The 22888-nt window shown below is 32.7% G+C and overlaps 2 protein-coding genes across 2 annotated transcripts in view; both read left to right on the forward strand.

The window, feature by feature from the left end:
* Window positions 1–11449, forward strand: part of LOC143922541 (putative fatty acyl-CoA reductase CG5065) — a 28238-nt gene extending 16789 nt beyond the window's left edge. Inside the window, exons 2-8 of the mRNA XM_077445808.1 lie at window positions 3808–4016; window positions 4086–4394; window positions 8982–9177; window positions 9289–9487; window positions 10237–10476; window positions 10558–10815; window positions 10892–11449. Of these exons, the coding sequence (XP_077301934.1) occupies window positions 3825–4016; window positions 4086–4394; window positions 8982–9177; window positions 9289–9487; window positions 10237–10476; window positions 10558–10815; window positions 10892–11024 (1527 nt within the window). The 5' untranslated portion in view covers window positions 3808–3824 and the 3' untranslated portion in view covers window positions 11025–11449. The remainder of the gene's footprint in view (window positions 1–3807; window positions 4017–4085; window positions 4395–8981; window positions 9178–9288; window positions 9488–10236; window positions 10477–10557; window positions 10816–10891) is intronic.
* Window positions 11450–19184: 7735 nt separating this feature from the next.
* LOC143922682 (laminin subunit gamma-1-like) overlaps window positions 19185–22888 on the forward strand; it is a 40105-nt gene continuing 36401 nt past the window's right edge. The window contains exon 1 of the mRNA XM_077446017.1: window positions 19185–19437. Within this exon, the coding sequence (XP_077302143.1) occupies window positions 19291–19437 (147 nt within the window). The 5' untranslated portion in view covers window positions 19185–19290. The remainder of the gene's footprint in view (window positions 19438–22888) is intronic.

Raw genomic sequence — 22888 nt, forward strand, 5'->3', positions numbered from 1 at the left:
CAATTTAAAATACGTTTTATCTGGTTGAAGCGCAATTGTCGCATTCACTCAATATGTATATATATTGATATATATTGTCGCATTAACTCACTATATACATACACTCAATATATATATCGAAGAAAGGAACGGTAACAAAATTAAGGTTTCGGGTGTACAGCCCTCTTAATGTCTTCATGTGGACTTTTTATGTAATTTAGATATTTTTGTTCCTATTTGAGTAATTAATATAATTATTTAATATAAATTACAAATGATTTGATCTGATTTGGGAGGGCGGGGGGGGGGTGTCCCGGTTTGACTTGCATGAAATCTGACAACCCTAGACACGGCAAACCTCAATGCAAATCAGTGCAAAGAGTTAAAAAACAAAAAACTTGCCTATTTTTTTAATTAAATTAAATTTTATGTTTTTTTTCTTAATATAAACATAAAATTTCAACAAAAAGGGCCGCGCCTGCTTATATGTATGTAAATTGACATATGATCACATCAATCCTTGTGCTCGTCGAGAAAGTTTATCAACTTTGGCCTTGTTTTCACCTATGCATACATAGTATACATAAACTAATATATGTAGGTATGAAGATATTATACATATTTCCTACACGTGCATTACGCAGTGTCGTGCGTGATGCAAGAGCCATCTTGTTTTGTTCCTTTCTCCAATTTCTTTACACATGAAAAGAGAGAATGGTTGCAGCGATATCGCGACAAGTCGACCACCATACTGATGAAAAAAATCTATATACAACACAATCAGTAGCATTACAATTTTAACCGAGGCCGGCGTGACAATTGTTAGTTCAAAACTCAAAAGCTAACAATTAACGATGTGATAATTTCAATAAGTGTTTGTTTTTTTGTGTAAACAAGTGTGCGATAAGCGAAACAGTGAATCGGAGGATTGGAGTGATTATACATATTACATATGTAAATTTTGATTTGGCGCCTATTATTTATGTATTGCGATTACAGTATCTTTCTTTACATCTTCGTTCTATTAGGTATACTGTGTGTGTGAGTATTGTTTTTGCTTTTTATTACTGTTCATACCTATATATATATGTATATATATATATATATATATATATATATATATATATATATATATATATATATATATATATATATATATATATATATATATATATATTATGTTCACGATACATCTTCTCACGTACAATATTCTAATATCACTGATCCAGTGATCATTATCTATTTTACACGGGTGACCGTCATCGCACCGACAGTCAAAAAATCGAAAATGTTCGTTTACCATTTAACATACATATGGAAAACGGTTAGTATATATGTATATCAGTGGCGTGCGGTAAAATTTTCTCTCCCCCCCGTCGTTCATCCTCACTTAATTTGCGCGAGTAGGATACAACAGGAACAAGAGGAACAGGCTTTTCCTCCCGTATTCTGCGCGCGCACATTAAACAAAGCTGTATAACAAAAAAAAAAGATAATTTCACCGCATGCCACTCATATATATTATATATACATACATAGTACCGTTTACCATGCACCCTTTTTTTATCTTTCAACTTAAGATCTTTCGATTTTCGATCTTTGCCTTCCGATATTTGCTTTTTCGATCTTTTGACTTTCGATGCCGTGAGGTAGACCCATTTTACACATACATACATACATAGATATACAGCTAAGCGATTTTTTATATATGCTTTCTTAATCAATTGAGCCGTTATAATTGAAGGTGGTATAAGTCCACTTTTCTTATTTCCAGATACAATATTTAAAAATACTGTAGGCCTTCCGATATTCTTGACATATCGAATTAATATATTATTTTTCTTTTGTTTTTATCGTATTTTTCTGCTTTTGCCTGTTATTTACATATTTTTATTCTATAAATTTACTTTATTTTTTTTCTCTCTTAGGCCATTGTGGCGCATTGGGTTCTTACTGTAATGTCAAAATGGTCCAAACCTATGCTTAAATAAAATAAATGATAACACTGATAACAATTGGTGAATTGAGTCAAACAGAAATAGTGTTTTTGGAACTGAAAATTGGACTTTTAAATATAACGGCTCAATTATAGTGTATATATTGATCGAATATTCATGTAAAAATGGTTTTGTATGGCAGATCAGTTCAATTAATATCAAACCACCATCTGAATGAGGTGTGGGCAGTAGGTTTGTGCTAAAAAAATAAGTATCGGAGCGCTGAACTTATACTTAAGAAATGAAATATTAGACAATATAATATTAAAAAAAATTCTTTCAAATAAATTTATAATTTGTAAATTTTTATTTCGAAAAGTGAAAAACGTATATTTTTTCCTTGTTCTGTTGTAATTATTGTAACTTGTCTTTTAAAATTTTGAAAAAATGTCTATTTAAGTTGTATGTGCGTGGAGACTGTGCAGCCCGTTGTAGATCATGGAAGTATGTATAGTAGAACGAAAACAGTGTTATTTTGACGAGTTTATTTATTTAATACTATTATTTGTAATATAAACCGCTTAAACATGGCCAATCTAATAGTAAACATTTTATTAAATTTATTTGAATATTCATTTTTTTTTATTCAGTTTTTCTACGAACCAAGTCTCTTTCGAAATTATATATTAGATTGTAAATATGGTCTGGCCACCAACAAAGCCAGAGATAGAACCCGTGACCACACGCATTACATGCTAACCACTGATCTATGTTGATGGTTGAATGGGAAATCTGCTAGTCGAGGAAAACATTTTCTGAATGGTATACAAGAATATAAAATTATTGACTGTCAGTTAAAGACTGTCAGTAGGAACTAATATGGTTTATTTTTGTATTACATATGTACGTATATATGTATGTAAATCTTAAAAGATTGCTATCTCCTTTATTATTCAATTGGAACTATACATATGTACATACATTCTTCTATTTTATGTTTGACGTTAGTTCTACTCCAAAAGATTTGAACGTTTTTATTAGCAGGTATATAATTTTAATTGGTCAATAGAAAGACATGATTGTGAGTGGAATTTAAATAATTACTAGTAATTTCTGAATTATAAAGAATATTACAGGCAATTAAACTTTTGAAAAAAAAAACTTTTGAAAGTTTCAAAATAAAAATGTCCAAAATGCATAATTATGAAATAAAATAAAATAGGCACTTTCATGAAAAAATCTATTAGTTTTAATTAAATTACTGCTTAAATTTCAACATATAAAATGTATCAGTATTATAGATTTTAGGTACCATAACTTACTGCAAAACTATAATATAAATAAACAATTAATTCAATATTCCAATAAAATGATTAAAAATCACAGCAGAATTAAAAAAAATACTGTCATATCGTCATTCGGGCAATTGAGCACTTTTAGGAGGCTATAGGACCGCTCACTTCATATTCCCTTCTCACTCAAAGGGAAATTTAATTATAATTACGCTTAAGTCCTTCCAGAATTATATGAGCGTTGAGGCCTTCCTAATTGTACAAATGATTATGTTGGCCTTGGTTTTATAAATTCGTTTCCATAAAAAAATATAAGAAATTAGTAATGTATGCATTCATCATTAAAATTATGAATATATGTATATTGGGATTGGAATAGCTGTTGCGTTACTATGACCTAATATGATAATAACAAGATAAATAAAAATATTAATTACTAAATTTTAAGTAAATTAAATTATATAATTTACACATAACCTTGAGTGCGCAAATTAAAAGCGATTTTGAACACATTCATAAATTTATGTTATTTTATGTAAGTGAACTCTGCTCGTATATGATTTGGATACAGCAATTCAATATATCTTCATATTTCACAGAAAACCATAACTGAAAAATGGCGTCCCCGATGTCTGAATTTTACAAGGGGAAGACGATCTTCATCACCGGAGCATCAGGATTCATGGGAAAAGTCCTCGTAGAGAAGCTGCTGTACAGTTTCCCCGATCTGAAGCACATTTACATATTAATCAGACCGAAACGCGGCAAATCTCCAGGAGAGAGGATAACCGCCATGTGGAACCTACCAGTAGGATATTTCATCTTAATGATATGGAAGCTTAAAGAATGTTTCTAAATTTGACTCGTCTAATTTCAGGTGTTCAGCAGACTGAGAGAAAGCCAGCCTGGAGCTGTCGACAAGCTGTCTGGACTCGAAGGAGATGTCTTGATGGAAGGTTTGGGCTTAAACCCTTCGGCCGTGAAGACACTCGAGGATGAGGTTCAAGTCGTGTTCCATTGTGCAGCTACCTTGAGGCTGGAAGCTAAGCTGAAGGATGCCATCGACATGAACACTTCGGGAACTTGGAGAGTGCTCCAGCTCTGCAAGAACATGTCCAAGTTGAAGGTGCTCGTCCACCTGTCGACTGCTTTCTGCTACGCCGATAAGGAGGTCCTCAACGAAGAGGTCAGTATTTAATTCGATGATGATGGTTGCGGTTTTTATTAAATTATATGTGTTAATTTATGATGCTTTGCGTGCGTAATACCTATCAGCTGCTCCTTCCAATTGCGCTCTTTGCGGTATAAATGTTGCCATTAACAATGACCAATTATGCAAGCGCGTTTATGAATTAATAAAATAAATTGTGTTGCTTCGATCGCTTGTGATTATGATGCAATGATTAGAATTGTGCAAGAAGATCTTGCACTAAAAATGACTGGTGTGTGTGTGTTAATGTGCCAAAAAAGAGTTTGTGCAACGTTAAATTAATTCGACTTCTGTTCTTTTGTACGGGAACATTACAGTTGAAGAAATGCACATTAGGGCGAAAACACACAGCGATTAAGTCGATGAGTTTTTACTTTATCTATGTACGTAGTAACAATAGATGGAGTTTTGTGATCATGCGAAAATTCGAACTCGAGATTTTGACTGATTCAAACTCAGAATCGATCACTGATCACGTTTTCGTGATCTAGAAAAAATGTGTGTATTTTTTTTGAGATTTTTTGAACACCGTTGGTCCTATCAAACTAAAACTTAGTTTCGGCTACTGAAATTCTTATCGACACGATGTAAATTTTTTTCAAATTTTTAAGTTGACCGGAAATGGTACCTTCCCTTATACATATGTAGGTGTCTTCTTTTTTTTAAGTTTTTCAATTCAATTATCTCCCAAACCGCTAACTGAATCGGACTGAAATTTTTTTGCATTTAATAGAAATAGTAATTTTTATAATCTTATATTTTTTAAATATTTTTATCTGAACCGGAAGTAGTACTTTTACTCTAGAGGATCGGGATGTTTTGTGTTTTTCTTAGAAACCTTTTAGTTTATTGAACTGAAATTTCATATCTACAAGCTTAATACCAAGTTATGTATAAAATTTGGTAAGCATCCCTCAACCGGAAGTGGCAATTTAGTCTTGTTCGATTTTTCTTCCACTATTTTCTTCGACCCCTTAGACATGTGTGTTCTTCACGAAAAAATTCAAGTATAATTCTTGTAACAATGTGATGAAAATAAAAAAAAATCACTAAATTTAATAAACCTTAAGTGGGATTTTTTTCTCTTAGAAAGGTCAAAAATTTTGTGCCCACTATTCTGTCCACACCCCAAACATATCAAGCTGAAAATTTATATTTGCATTATTTATGTACTAACTTAGAGTTGATAAGGTTTTGGTCAGAATTTTTAAACTTGAAGTAGTATTTTTTCTTAAAACAATATTTCATTATTTTATTTTGACCTTTTACATTGTTTTAATCTTTTTGATATTTATTGTGTATAATACTAATAGTGATTTTAAGTAATAAAAAAAAATTTAACAAAATCTGACAACTGGGAGTAGAACTTTTTTCTTGAGCAAGTTTTCATACATTTGCGCTCAATTTGTATCGAAAATGCTGTCAGTATTTCATAATGCTGCCGGTATGTGTGAATGTGTCTGTACGGTTCAATATAGAATTTTGTTCTGTGACTTTCTTTTATTCCTCAAATACATAGATAAAGTCATGGTTGGTCACACCCGAATTTTTTTTAAATAGTTTTAAACGTGCGAAAAAAATGTGGTATGCCTTGCACAGATTCATGGCACGCTCAGCATGCACCGTCCCAAAACTACCCCCTGGAGTGTTTTCCCATTTAAAGAGATATAGAAGAATTTGTCGATGATCCACGTGCCACGTTCCTTGCTGTGTGTTTTCACCCTTAGTCTGTTCTTGGTATGATTTCAATACTCTTGACAGGCGGAAACTGGTCTGTCTCTGAAAAGAGAAGAAATTTCAAAATATTCTTTTGCATCGCAAATTTTTTGTAGCTGGAGGATTTTTTGAAGTTGTATCCCTGGACTGAATTTTGTCGGAAATGTGAAACTTCGCGCACTGCTTAATCAATTTGCAAGATTAGGATATTGCTTAATTTATATCGCCAGTATTCAACAGCCTTGGAATTTATTTATTTTTTAAAGTTAAGACCATTGTGGCATTACTGGAATTCCTAATGCGCCACAATGGTCAAAAATAGATAACACAAAAAAAAACAATTAATACATAACGAAAAAAATTTACTAATTAATTATACATAAAAATATTGAGATGGAATTAAGATGGTTCCACACAAAATTATAAACACTATCCATCAACTGCTTGATAATTTGTATATCTGGAGACAGGTTTCTCGTTATGGCAATTTTAAAATAAAAATAGACCGTTCCATCAGTGTTTAAAGCAAGAAAGCAAAAAAGCTGGTAAAAACATTATTTTTCTAAAAAAACAACAATAGTGCCCTAACGACTTGCTTATCTCTGTTTAAAGACATAAATAAGATCGTTTTTTACAAGAGTTGGGATCTTTGCCCTAAGCCAAGTATGTAATAATTTTAAGAAAAAAAACTAAATAAATATTGACAAGTTCTTCAAATATGGGATACACCGCTTTCGATCGCTGTCAAGCAAGGATAAAATTTTACCGAAATGGTCCATAGGGTCGTTTTGGTATATATCACTTTCAAGAAAGGATAAACACTACTATACATTTCAATGAAACATCTCAAATATTTCGTTTGTACCAGGTGTGGTACCATGTATACCACAGTTTTTCTATATGTTTAAAACTATCTAAAAAAAACCACGTCCCACATCCCACGCTGTGTGATTTCGCCCTCAAGCTTTTGGTAAAATGGATTCGACTTTGTTTAGATCGATCATATAAGGCGAAAGCATGACCGTTTATGACAATTTTGGTGTATTAATATTTCGTTTTTCGGTCATCGATATATTTATAACAATTTTTGTAAAATAAAAGTCTGTGTGTAAAATATTTAAGAAGTTCAACACCCTTTGTAGAACTTCTTATTATACACTTTTGTAGTTCTATTTTGCGCGACATTGTCAGCGCGGAATTGACGGGGCTTTGCGCGGCTTTGTCCACATATGAACCATTATATTTGAAAATGGCGGAAGTCAAATTCTCAGTTCCAAAAACACTATTTATGTTTGAATTCACATATTGTCATCACTTCTTTTAATTCGATTAATCCAGAATCTCGGAAAAGTGGAATAAACGTACGACAGGTCACCAGTATTTTTAAATATTGTTAAACATTATATTTAATGTTTTGCGAGATATTTCTCTAAATGAAGAAAAGTGGACTTTTCAATTATAACGGCTCTTATGTTTACGTATTATACGTATGTTTCGTATTATATCATTATATGCATCAATAGCTGATATACCTGGCATCGCTCGAGCATATAATAATGTACGATTTCCCAATCGAAAATCTCTCGACATTGAATTAACTCGACGAAACAAAACGACCAAATGAGATATTTTGTACACAACATGTTCCATTTTTGAGCTGTTGCATAATTGTGGCCGATACACATACGTACATATTATACATTACGTTTATTCGAGGTGAATGCTTGAGCTTTATAAATAAAGTTGCACATACACGCACGATGGTCGCATGGTGACCCTAATTCCAAAAGTCATTATATAAAATCCCTGCAATACCAGTTGAACCGTGAATGGAAGTTCTACATTTACGGTTAAACCGATGATTTCCACTTTCAACATTCATATGCTTAAGAAAATCTATCACAATAATAGTTTTACAAATCTTCGTCCATATCTGTGTTTTAATGTTTTAAATGTGTGGCAATGTTTTAAAATGTTGCAAAATCCAAAAAAACATGCTCACTTTAAATTAGTTCCTTTTATATATATGTACGAACACAAAAGGCGTGACTAAAAAATATGTTGAATATGAGTATTACAAAGAAAGTCATTCAAAGTATTACAATTGCTTATTTTAGAAGCTGTTTTGTAACGTTAAAACTCATCTTCAAACACCGGCTATATTCATCATTTTATGTCTTTTAACCATCTCGAAACTGATTATTTTTAGTGTAATAGTGGAGAAGAGTCAGAAGTTGTTTTAGATAGCTAAAATTGGTTTCCTTAGTTTGCTAAAATTGTTACAGAACTAAACCAGTTGTATATATGTAGTACGTGCATAGATCCAGTTTTTATATGAAAATTTTGGATTACAGCAGTTGTCTGCCTATTAAATGATAAATCAAATATTCGAAGCTGTAATCTTTTGACTTAAACATTTATATTGTTACGATTTAAGATAAGATTGTACATATATATATAATTGGTTTGATCAAAATGCAAGCATTAATCATATATTTTACATAGTGCATAATAAATATGCACTTTATTATCCTTCACCATCTTGCGACGGTCAACTCATTTACATATTTTGGTTAACATTTAACATTTATTTTATAAAAATTTATTTATTGCAATTTCAAAACATTAAATTAGCAAAGTATAATGTACAAGTCGACATTGCAGTGGATCGTGTGACTTTGGTTGACATTTAACATTTGCACATTTCTATACATATATTTACTTTATATCTTTTCCTGTATTATGTATGTACTGTTGGGTGTACCCAGAGCTACCCAAGTATACATATAGCATGTTGAACCCCAGAAAAACACACTCTCAATTTTGTGTATTATTTAATTTTTGAAGGTTTACGATGGAACCGAAAGTCCTCACGACCTTATCAGAGCCATACAATGGATGAACGACAAATCTCTCGACTTGGTGACACCGGCTCTATTGAGATTGCATCCCAATACTTACACGTACTCGAAACGTCTTGCCGAATGCCTTGTCAAGGAGCACTATCCTGGGATTCCTGCTGTTATTGCCCGGCCCAGTATAGGTATATATTTTAATTTCCATAAATAAATCAGAACACTTAAATAATATAAAATTTTATTTTATTACCTTTGAATTTACACATCGTTGATGATTATTTGTTTTGTGTTTTTAGTGACTCCGGCATGGGCTGAACCGGTGGAAGGTTGGGTTGACAGCTTGAATGGTCCTGTCGGTATAATGGTAGGTGCTGGAAAAGGGGTCATCAGGACGATGCACTGCAATGGTGAATATAAAGCCGAAGTTATTCCGGTTGATTATGCCATCAATGGTTTGATAGTCTTAGCATGCCAGATAGGAAGACTGGAAAAGTTGTAAGTGTGTCAAAAATTTAATATTATTTAATTTTATATATGAAAGTCATCCAATGATCACCAGTGATTACTAAACTATGATTTGAAGGGGATTTATATAAACTAAAAAAAAATCTGCAAGATTTTTTCTTCTTTTATTAGACAAATTGTAATGAAATTGATTGTTTTTCATTTCTTTATGAAAGTAACAAACTCAACTAAACATAATGTAATATATAGTGATGTGTTGCAAGATATGTATAAATACTTTGAAAGTTTATAAAAATAATTTTGAAGATATAATTTCCTAAATCGAATGACATTTGAATGGATAAGGAATACTTTCTTCACCAATGTTCAAATATTACTTATTTATCTCTGAAATGTGAAAGAACAGCTCATGAAATAAACTACAGAAGGCTTTATTGAAAAAAAAAATTAAGATGGAATGACCATCTTTTTGTTTTTAATTCAGTTCTCTCAGTTAAAACTTTTATCTAGCAGCTAAACTTATCAATTTATCAAAAATATTTCTAAAGGAATAAGAACAAATTTTGCTTATGGCAAATACTACTGAATTTCCATGGTTTCACTTTAGCACGGCTTTAGTTTGTTTTTGAGTAATGTGAAATGTACAATGTGCCTTTGAATAAGATTTGTAATTAATTTTTACTTTTAATATATAATAGTGAGTGTTTTAGGTATTGATATAATTTATTATTCTGGACTGTGGAGTGGTTCTTATATTATTTTCAATATAAAAATTTCAGACCAGCCGAGATTCCTGTGTGCAATTTGACAACAAACGATGCAACGACAGCAACATGGGCAGAAGTTTTGGAGATTGGAAGATCAACTGTTCGCAAATATCCATTCGACTATCCACTCTGGTATCCCGATGGAAACATTCGAAAGAATGTAATAATTCACAAGTTGTGTGTCCTATTCTATCATCTGATTCCGGCTTACTTCATCGACTTCATAATGTTGTTGTTGGGCCAAAAGAGATTGTATGAATTTTACAACAAAGATACAATATGTTTATTTAGCATTAATTGTCCGTAATTTACTCATTATTTGGTGTTTTTCAGCATGATACGTATACAAAATAGAATCTCGGACGGACTCGAACTATTGCAATTCTTTACTACGAGAAAATGGTGCTTTTTAAACGATTACTATAAAGAGATATTCAATAATTTGACTAATGAAGAAAAGAAAAAGTTTCCCATGGACCTGTCCACCATTGACAATAATGAATATGTCAAGAGATGCATCCTCGGAGGAAGACAATATTGTTTAAAAGAACCTTTATCAACCTTGCCGAGGGCTCGCGTCGTCAACAATATGTAATTATTTACTCAAAGTTCATCAATTGATTCAATTATTTCACATAATACTAATTTAATACGTTTTAATTTTCAGAATGTACGCTCTGTCGTGGATCTTCAATATTCTATTTTACTTTTTGATATTATATTACGCCTATCATTACTCGTCGTTTGCAAAAAATCTAATAGACAGTACGCCGGTATTGGGATCCATTTTCAAAAATTGAAATATTATTAGTTATTATTACGAATATTTACGTGAAGTTGAAGCCATTTTTACATTTTTTTATAATTATTTACAATACATATAAGCAAACATCATAGATATATTCAAATTAAATGGTTTTAATTCAGAAAGAAGCTTATAAAATAAAATTTTATAAGTCTTATATTATTTGTGATCAAAGTAGGTATACAATATGGGCCATATGTATAAACTGATTAGGTTTTATTACATATATGTAAATATACTTCTTCGAATTTTAAATGGGTATCTAAATATACGTAAAATTATTTCTATACTGCGAATTAAACCTTCTCTATTCTCATTTAAGGTGTACTGTGTATTTTACCTGTGAGTAAGATAAGAAAAAAATATATTTTTTTAATAAATAAAATAATAAGCATAATCATATATATAATATTATATTTGAATAACAAATAAAGTAAAAGAAAATATAATCTTTTTATTTTTAATTTCAAATTGACCATATGATTCATATTGTACATATGTATGTATGTAGAAAATGCAAATATCAACCGCCCCTAAGTTATTTTGAACTTATCTCATCTCAAAATAACTACATCGCTTCACTATTCCAAGAAAACCCACCCATAGAAGGCCAACAGTTATGCACTACATATTTTACTTGCAGATTATTTTTATTAAATTGATTGACATTACAATAAAATGAAGCGTCAACAGGAATCTATTTCAATAACATAATATAAATATGAATTTTTGAATTATATATTTAATTAAATTATTAAATTTAGCTGAATAGCCTTCACGTTTCGCAACGCTAAGGTTCATACGTGACTTATTAGTACCTTTATATTTTTGATTTTTTAAATGATTTTTATTATTACGAAATTATGTTCACAATACATCTTATATCTATTTTAATAGCTACTGATCTACTGATCATGATCTATTTTACAATTTAATTTAATTTGGTTAGTAATCATAGTATTATATTATTATAATGTTAATGTACAGCATAATAGGAAAAAGAGCTCATAAACCTACATATTTACAATTCTTATAAATGCTCATAATACATCTAATACATAATATTAATTAAAGACTCTGTAAAGTCGACGACCTAAAGCAGACTGTGTTTAGGTAATTGTGCACGTGTTACAGTTGAAGTGTATTTCCAGTTGTAATATATGTTGACTAGTTGGAATATATTCCATGTAACCTGTTACCAATTTCCGTTATACATAGTTGAAGTGTATTTTCGGTTGTAATATATTTTGACTATGTACATAGTTGGAATATATTCCGCATAACCCACGTATGTAATTTGATTCATATGGCAAATTACATTCCAACTGGTCAAAATATGTATATTACAACTGAAAATATACTTCAACTATAATTTGGTATCGGGTAAGATGGAGAGGTTAGGTTTTCGTGAAAACCTCACTCGACTAGTAAATTGAGCTGAAAAGTCACATTTTTTTGTTTTGAATACATTCTTAGAGTTGTCGAAATACTCATATTATATGACTGAGTCATATACATTACTTTTATTCGTAATAACTAGCAAATATCAACGCATTATTGAATTCTAAAGCATTCGTAAAAACATCAGAGCTGTCAAAATTCAACTGTTATATTACAACTGGCGTACATTGTTGAAAGTGTATTTGCGCTTGTAGAGATATAATTTACTAGTTGAATTTTATTCAAATATGAATGACCTAAAACGGCAGTTTGAATATATTACAACTGAAAATTCACTTTGACTGTAACATATACGTTTGTAATATAGTGTTCGGGTTGGGACAACGTGTTTCAAAAGTACATGTGTAAAATTTGGCATTAATTTATGGAGAGAATTTTGTTTACAACAATACTTTAGCTATACGCCAGCACGCGTGATACATGCGATGGCAATCCAGGCGATAACTTACCCCATGGGGTGTTTTCGTTGATATTTTGATGATTCCCATATTTGAATAAATGTAGGAAAAACTTGTCGAAATAATAAAATTGTACGAATTAGCAATGACACCAGGATACGCCCATCATAGCTGGAGTCTATCTAGGCACGCCGTGTAGTATGATTCAGTATGTATGCGCCCTAATAAGTTTTTCGGAATATACTATTTATTGATTTGAATCCACTATTAAAAATATATTAACAAATTCTGGTGAAGTATTCAACTTTAACTCTTTCAACCAAAATGTGTAGGAATAAGTGAAAATACTGTTACGTAGGGGTGGGTGGAGGATCCAAGTAAAACGCCAAAGTCGTGTCACAGCATTTATTGGTGATTAAGAAGATACACGCACTGGCAGTGCTCAGTTCAGAATGTCTTGATATCGCCTAACTACCGCCTTATAACAGATAGGTCTCTCAAGGCATTTTCGACGTCCGGTTTGTTTACCTATTGTTATGGTCACGTACTAGATGTGCCACGGATATCGGTTTCACGCTACCGCTGTGGGTTCTGAGAACTCTACCAGAATGAGACCGAGTTACCGCTACCCCCGCTAAGTGCATTCGGGGGTATCTCACTGTTAAGCCTGGAGATAATCCTCGAAACCAATTATAACGGTTACACAGTCTCTGGGATCCTACTCGGCCTAATCTCTCTTACATAACTAGTGGTTAGCATATATGCTTTCAAACATAGTAGTCACGGCTTCGAGACCCACTTTTTGCAGCTGACTAGACCTTGGTTTGTGACTCCAGGTCGATCGTTTCCTACCAGAGTTTGCCAACTTATCTGATTTTCAGTGAAACGGTTCCAACAAATTGCCAACCTTTACCCATTTCTCGCAATTTTCGAGTTTTCAGCTTTGCAAATTTCGCTGATATCGAAATTTGACAATTTATATAAAAAAATGCTCCAAAAATGTAAGTGTATCGAAAAAATGTATCCATAGATGTCTCTATGATGCTTTGTTAAAACTATTCAAAAAATTGTGTATCAATGTTTGTAAATGGCCAGGAAGGCGCATTGGGGTATACCTGTTAGGCCTTCCTGGTGTATATGTATGTAAAAAATAAAATATCCATTGATAAACGAATACCAGGCATCTGGATGATAATGACTCATTGAGATTCCATCAATGTATGTGTGTACAATCTTTTATTAATTTCTAATTAGTTTGAGTTGAAGTTTTTGAATTTTAAACTGAGCTTTTAAAAGCCGTTCGATTGTTCTTCTGTTGATTTCAATTGTTTCAATATGGCATCTGAGATGTTTTAATTTCGACGGTGTAAGGTTATCTCTCAGATTCGAAATGTCGCGTTTAGCCGGAAACTAAACGCGGGAAGCTGCACGATAATGGCGGCCGATAAGAGAACCACTCGGCGATATTTACTGAATTATATGCTCTCATTAATACAATACATTACAGACAAAGTCCATTCGTCGAATGATTTCGGCTCACGGACTGCAGTGGTCACTCTAACGTGGTCAATTTTAATAAATCACTTTTGGAAACTGCTACTTGTCATCCTTCACTGTCGTTGTTGTTTTTCCCCTTACAACACATAAGATGGATTCTATGCATATTATAGGAAGTTAATTAGATTTTGCATTGAATTCCAATATATTATTAATAATATAACTCGAATTTATGTATACATCTATCTATATACATATGCATATAAATCAATGTACCGTGCGACTTACGAGCGACTTGGTTGAGGGCGACCAGACCAATGCATGCAGGTAGATGGGACATGCCACACCCGTCAAATTGGTCGTCGCACACATTTCCATATATTTTTTCGTGGCGCGCAACTAATCGGTCGACAAAGTTGCACGGTGCGGCCCGGCCCATTGTCTGTTCGTCATACACTTATGCATTCCTATACCATTCAACCGATTGCGATGAAACTTACAAGAGTTATTGTGTGCATGTCCGCAGAGGTTCCTGTGAAAAAAATCCCCCAAAAAACGGGAATGAGTGGCATTGCATGGTAAATAATTTTAAATCAGTTCGCAACCTACGTTTTTAGGTTAAAATAAACAATTGAATAATTGAAAAAGTGTTCGCTGTCTTCTATTTTTTTTTTAGTCAAGTTCACCACCTGCGTTTTTCCAAGAAATGGGAATGGGGACGAGAATGGGAATGGGAACAGGAACGGGAACGGGAACTGCATGCGTTATTGTGCCATTGCAACGCATGCCGGGTTCAGCTAGTGAATAATAAAAATGACATAATGAGAAAATGTTTTTATATGGGGAATACCGTAATTATGAGGATTGTTCTTATTACTAGCCTCATATCGGCGTGCTTTCGCTTTTTCGTCTGACGATTTATTTTATATGATATGGTATTGATATGTTACAGTCGAAGTGAGTTTTCAGTTGTAATATATTCCAACTGGCGTTTTAGTTCATTCATATTTGAATAAGATTCAACTTGTAAATTATATCTCTACAAGCTCAATTATATTATAATTTCAACAGTGTACCCAGTTGTAATATAAAAGTTGAGTTTTGACAGCTCTGATGTTTTTACGAATGTTTTTTCAAGACATGCATGAAGCGATTGGGTATTTTGTCATTGTTAGGTAGGTAGAAAAAGTCTGCTCTAAATCACTCGTATTTGGGATATTGGCGTCTGAGAGCTTCTGAATACGATGGTCTATTTCAGGCCACCCCCAACTAAGCTCTCACTAAAGTGTGCAAGTGTTCAGCGAAGAAATGTTAATATTTAATACAAGACAAAATTCCATATTTTGACAAAAAGTTATAATTCAAATCTCAAATGTGGGCATATTATATTTGTATTGGATATCCGAAAAATTTTTACGCCTGCGGCGTATGTTTTTATTATTTAGCTCATTGTAGCGTGTTGGAGAGGCCTTCATCCAGCAGTGGATGGTGAGTGGCTGTAAATGATGATGATGATGATATGTATACTTATATTGTATATGACATCAAAAATATGTATACTTATATTGTAAATGAGTATATGACATCAAAAATATGTATACTTTTATTGTATATGATGTTTTTAATTATACATATGCATATGTAAGTCATCGTTCTTCGTTAAATTAAAATTAGTCTTCCATCTTCATAAGAAAAATTTGTTGTTTAAGTTGTTTTGCGGCCTAAAAGGGTTCCAAAGTGAATTGACTCAAAAAGGTTCTCATTTTATTAACGCCTAAAAGTAAGTGTTTTTTTTTTATTGCAAAATACATAATCAAGGAGTTATGTAAGTGAAAAATTTCAAGATTTTTTTAGTGTTCCATCGTCGAAAAGTTTGTAAAACCCTGGTCTAATTGGACTTACATATATCATATTCATATATGTATGTATATTTAATTATTTTTGTATTTGTTTATAAAAATATCTGTATTTTGTACACAATCACTGTCAATCTTGTTTTTGAGACTTTTATTTAAAATATTTGATTTTTAAATGTTTTTTATTATTACGAAATTATGTTCACAATACATCTTATATCTATTTTAATAGCTACTGATCTACTGATCATTTTCTATTTTACAATTTAATTTAATTTGGTTAGTAATCATAGTATTATATTATTCTAATGTTAATCTACAGCATAATAGGAAAAAGAGCTCAAAAACCTATTTACAATCCTTATAAATGCTCATAATACATCTAATGCATAATATTAATTAAAGATTCTCTAAAGTCGATGACCTAAAGCAGATTGTGTTTAGGTAATCTGTGTGTTATACCTGAAGGGTATAGACATTTTGTTGTAATCACCGAGACTCTTCACAAGTGTGTTAGTATGGTTATTAGTGATTCTGTCATAGAATCTACTGGTTAGTTTGTTAGTAATGTCTGTAACAAACGGAATATTATAAATGGCATGCATTTTTTTCAAGTTAGTATATATGGGTGTATTATAAATTATTTTTAGGGATTTATTTTGTATTACTTGGAGCTTGGAAAGGGTAGTATTCGAGGCGTTATTCCATACAGGTGAAGCATAGGTTAATATCAAATTCGATATATTCGAAGCATATTTAAAATATCAAATTCGATATATGTCTTAAAATCTTTATTGAATCGGGTTGACGTTCGACACTTAAATTACATATATTTCTTAAATGGAATTAAATTAGAAGAAATGATTATAATATTAGAATTTTTACTTATAGTATGAATATGTAAATTTGATTACATTGGATAACTTAAGAAGGTTGACGACATCTGTTGTTCTGAGTTTACACTGATTTGAATGGTAGCGGTTCGGTTTGGCTGTTGTGAAGTGAAGTGCCTCATGTTGAACAAGCGTGGGCGTCAGTCAACATTTGCATTGCGTCGTATAACACGTTTATATGAAAATATTAAAATTTAATTTACCAATCATTCGACAGACATGAATCATTTTTGTTATTCTAAGTTTCAGAAGTTACTGTAACGTCCACAATTATGATTTTAAAAATGGGGGAGGAGGTGCTATAGAAAAAAATGTATTTTTCATCTTATCTTTTGATTTTGAAATGTTTATATATGTAGTATTGTCAAAGCATACCAATCAGTCGATCTTGTAATGTTTAATTACGAATATACTGTATGTATATGAGCTATGAGTTATTCTATGATTCTAATTGCTACGGTTATCGTAAATACATAGAATACAATTTATTGTTTTTAAAGTTTGTGGTCGATAGAATCATATGTTAACCGAATTCATGTTTAAATAAGATTTATTTTTTACTTAATGATATGTATTGATATTGAATTACTTACTATAATTCTGTACATTTTCTTAGTTTTGTGAGGATAATGCGACATATTTGGATATGGGCTGCCATCTTGAGAGTTGGTACAGGTTCCAGCATGTTGGTAGGTCAAATAAAATAGTCGTGTGTTAAATCACCACGTCGTCTCACCATAGTTTCACGAATGTATTTATAAATAAAAACATACAAATTATTAAAAGAAAAAAAAAGATAATGGTCTGCATCAGTTGCATCAAAATGAACCCAATAGGGCATATTACACTATCAATATTATCCCTATCACCAGTACGCGCTCGATAGCCATGGAGAATATTGATGATATTTCAGAAACCGTGTCGGGAATAAATTTAAATAAGCACATTCTTTCTTACGAGACTTGCTCGGCATTATGGTAACCGAATTATAGGAATTAACTTAATAAATGTAAAAAAATTATGACTACATATATTGTTTTGTTTTAAAATCCAATTTTTATCGAACGCCTTTTGTGGCGTTTTCTTTTCAACGCAATCGATCAAACAAGCAAAACACATGTATCTTCCACAAACTCATAATGTTGTAGATAACGTTGATAGTTCGAAACCATCCTTCAATATCGTGACCTTGAGATTAATATTGTTACGTAGGGGTGGGTGGAGGATCCAAGTAAAAAGCCAAAGTCGTTTCACAGCATTTATTGATGATTAAGGAGATACACGCACTGGCAGTGCTCAATCCAGAATGACCTGATATCGCCTAAGTACTGGCTTATAAGGGGTAGATCTCTCAGGACGTCTAATCTGTTAACCTATTGTATAGTCACGTATTCGGATATGTATTCCCACGACATTCGGTCCCACGGTATGGGTCAGTTCTGAGAACTCCACGGGATCGAGTATCGCTATCGCCAAATTCTTTAATAAACTTAAGATAAAAATAAATCAAATTTTTATTAATTTTACTAAAAATTATACAATAAAACTATAATATTTATAACCAATAAGAAATTTCTTAAAGAAATTGTTAAATATAATTTTCAAGTTAAATAATCCTTGAAACCAATTATCACGGTCGCGCGGTCTCTAGGATGCTACCTGGCCTAATCCGATTGCCGGCGGCTCTTTTTAGTATACGTTACAATATTAACATACTAGAATCACGATCCATATTGATAGTGTAATATACCCTGTTGCGATCACGCACACGTTACTAAAATCTCGATCAGTGAACACCTGGAACTCGAAAATTCCATCCCACGTGAACTATCATACTAATGAGAACTCGAGTGCCAGATATTCCGTATTCGCGATTTTTATAGCAACGATTATCGTGTGCGCGATCGCAATGCGCGAAATAGACCGTTTACCCTTGCAATCAAATTTATGAGAGTGTATGTATGTATGTTGTTATGGCCGACAACGCGCGCGTTGAATTTGTCTCGCGAGCGACGCTTGTACAATGTTGTCGCTGTGATTTGCCGGCACTCAGTTCGCCGCCGGCGTTCGGTGTGCGTGGTTGTGTGTGGGGGGCTGTTAGTGTCGCGCGTTTGTTTATCTCATAGTTTCGCGGGTCAGCTGTATTGTGCACCGCTATGGCGGCATGGTGCAAGGGTGCAAGGCTCCTAGTGGCCCTAGCGGCCCTCGCACTCTCTCCGACCCTGGGTCAGGACCAAGGACAGACACCAGCCCTCAACAGAGGACCACCCGCCACTTGCACCAACGACTTGGGAATGCCTCAGGTATATATCTACATCTATATCTTCATACAATAACTCTGGTTTCTATTTCCGTCACTTCCCGCTCAAATTCAAATTTCCCGCGTATGCATTTTGGACCGCACACGAATTTGCACGCCTTATCCTTTTTTTTTAATTTAACTAATTTTTTCGCAATAGAAAATAAAATATATTTTTACATGATTTAAAGCCGGAAAAAAGATTATTTTTTAAAATCATATACATTTTATTATAATTCTTGACACATATTTAATTAAAAGTTTTGTAAATATAGTCATTTTCTATCGTCAAATCTATTTGAAATTTATTTAGTTTTAGAATTGTTTAAGCTATTTATTTTAAACTTTGAAAGCATCTTTGAAATGTTTCATAAAATTTTTACTAAAATTACTAAATTTTGTATGTAATGGTTTTGTATGTAACTTATCGGACAAGAGTTTTGCGATTTGCCTGTCGAAGTGGTTGCTCAAAGATCAACATTACTAACAAAATAACCAGGAGATTCTGCGACGAATCACTAATAATCATTAATACACTTGTAAAATGTCTCGATGGTTATAAGTTATAACTAGAGACACGTATATTGGGCATATATTTTTGTCAATTTTAGCATTTTCATTTGCATTTTAGCGTTTTGGGGCATTAAAAATGTTAAATTTTAGCATCTATTTTTATGAAGAGTTTAATTTTAAATAATACAATATTTCGATGAATTTTAATAAAATTTATATACATATATACAATTTAAAGACAACCCAACAATTAAAAAATAATAGAAAAATTCAAAAATGTTTTGGAATAAAAATTTCAATGAAAAAAACATGAATATAAAAATACAAAGAAAAAAAATATGAATATAAAAATATAATACCAATTAAAATTTATTAAAATTCAACATGGAGCGTATTTCTGCAGATTATTTTTTGAGATTTGTGCGACGATCGGTAACAATCATATTGTATTTACTAAAATACCTTTCAGCATCCACATTTTTATCTACTATTTACAGTAGTAGACAAAAGCAGTTGCTTGGGTTCGACAGGAAAAACACCGTCTATGGTAAACTGCAAGCTCTGTTTTATCCCCTCAATTTCTTCACATAATAAATGGGCAAAGGGATAGGAAGACCCTTCTAAATTGTCTATTAATTTTATAAATTTTATGCAGATTTAACTTTTGTTTGTTATTTTAGCATCTATTCGCATATTTTACGAATTTAGCATCTATTAGCATCTATTCCGAATTAAAGCATCAATTAAGCATTAATAGCAAAATACCCAAAATACGTGTTTCTAGTTATAACTTATTACAAGATGTCTAAACCCTTTAGGAGTTGTAGACAAACATTCCTCTTATATTGAGGTACGTATTTATAGAATCTATAATTCACATTTTGTATATTTTCACCAATTCAATCATCATCATCATCATCATCACTAGGTACAGGCATCTTTAACACACGTCCGGTCTTCTTTGTGGTAAGATCACACTAAAATGTGCGGCACGGCACGCCTAGGTGGTGTAGGCGTGTCTTCATGCCATTATTGATTCACACGCCTTATTGTTTCGACCAGTTTTACCTACATTTCATCAAATATGGAAAACATTGTCAATACAATGATAAAATATCACCGAAAACACTTCTGGGGGTGACTTTTGGGACGGATCGCGATGGTATAGACAAGGCGTGCTAGCGTTTTTTTGGCATGTGCAAAAATATCTAAATCTCTCTTGGGTACAATTCTAGAACTTCTCTTATCTAGCTAAGATTACCCGCCCATTACCAATTTAGTTTCTTCACTCACTTCACTATACCAGCTTCTCGATGCATAAGGGCGAAAACACAGAGATGAACGGAACGGCACGCGGTCAAGAAGGGCTGTTCCCAGACAATTGTCAATTCGTACGATCTTTCTCCTACATTTCTTCAAATATGGGATCTGCCGTTATCAATCACTGTCAAGCTTCTATCAATACAAGGACAAAATATCACCGAAAACATTCCAGGAGGTGATTTTAGGACGGTGTATGTTGAATATGTGCTAGGCGTGCCGCATTTTTTCGCATGTCGTGCCGCATTTGATTTGTCCTTAATTTTTACTCATATCTTTTTTCGGTCTCTTCTTGCTACATACGTATATCATCTCATTCTTCTCTAAGTGAACTGCCAATCAACGGTATAATATCTAAAGCTTTTTTTTACATTTCGTAAGAAACCCTATTTTTTATTATAAGCAAAAACTCCGGCAAAAACCGAAACTGTGCGAAATTTGATAGTCTTGTCTATGCATATTAATATTGCCATTCTTACGAATTATACCTCGCTTTGTAGAAAAAATCTATACTGTATGAAGACGATATAGATTTAAAAAGTTTCGAAGGGTTTTCTGATAATAATAATCGATATATTTTTAAACGTCGACTTTGGGATTTTCGACCGGAAGTAGATAGGTATCTGAGCTAACAACAGTTGTTCACGTGAATGCTATACTTTTATATACATACATACATACATAGTTTGATAAGATTTTGATAAATTTCAGCCAAACGGAAACAACAGGGTATACTCTCTTTCATAGCAATTGAACCTTTGTTGTAAACTTGCGTATATTTATTTTCTACGTCAGAATATGCTTGGGGTATTAACAAACATTCTGGTCATTCATTCTGGACTTAATTCAATATTTAACTAATGTTCCAATGCAGCTAAAGTTTGGCATTTCAAATCTCTCAATCTGGCGTATATTGACTTGACGCTAAAAAAACGCTAGACGTACTTCGGTATGCCAAATCTGTACTGCCGCGTCCCTTCGCGAGCCTCACCCCCTGTAGTGTTTTCGGTGATGTTTTAAGGTGAAAACACACAGCGATGAACGTGGCACAGGGTTTTTTTTAGATAGTTTTAAACGTGCGAAAAAAATGGGCCATGCCTTGCACATATCCATGGAACGCTCAGCACGCGCCGTTCCAAAATGACCCCCTGGAGCGTTTTCGGTATAATTTTATCCTTGTATTTATACTTGCTTGACAGTGATCAATAACGGTGTATCCCATATTTGAAGAAATGTACGAGAACTTGTCGACGTTCCACGTGCCACGTTCCGTGCTGTGTGTTTTCGCCCTTATCCTTGTATTTGATATGTTTGATCGACTCCCATATTTGAAGTGACGTAGGAGAAAATTTGTCAAAATAATAATATCGTACGTCTCAGCAATGGCATTAAGATACGCTTCTCACTGCTGGAGTCCACGTACGCGTACCGTGCCATTTTTTTTAGTGTGTTCTTACCATTAAGGCACAGACATACATGTGTTTTGCCCATGTAAAAAAAGAGCTAGCTCATCTGATCTATGCTATGTCAATCCAGGTCAAAACCCACTCCCTAGAGTATTTTCGGCGATATTTTATCTCTATATTGACAGGTTTTACAGTGATCGATAGAGGTGATTCCCA

This window comes from Arctopsyche grandis, chromosome 2, assembly GCF_051622035.1.
Source record: "Arctopsyche grandis isolate Sample6627 chromosome 2, ASM5162203v2, whole genome shotgun sequence".
Lineage (NCBI taxonomy): Eukaryota > Metazoa > Arthropoda > Insecta > Trichoptera > Hydropsychidae > Arctopsyche > Arctopsyche grandis.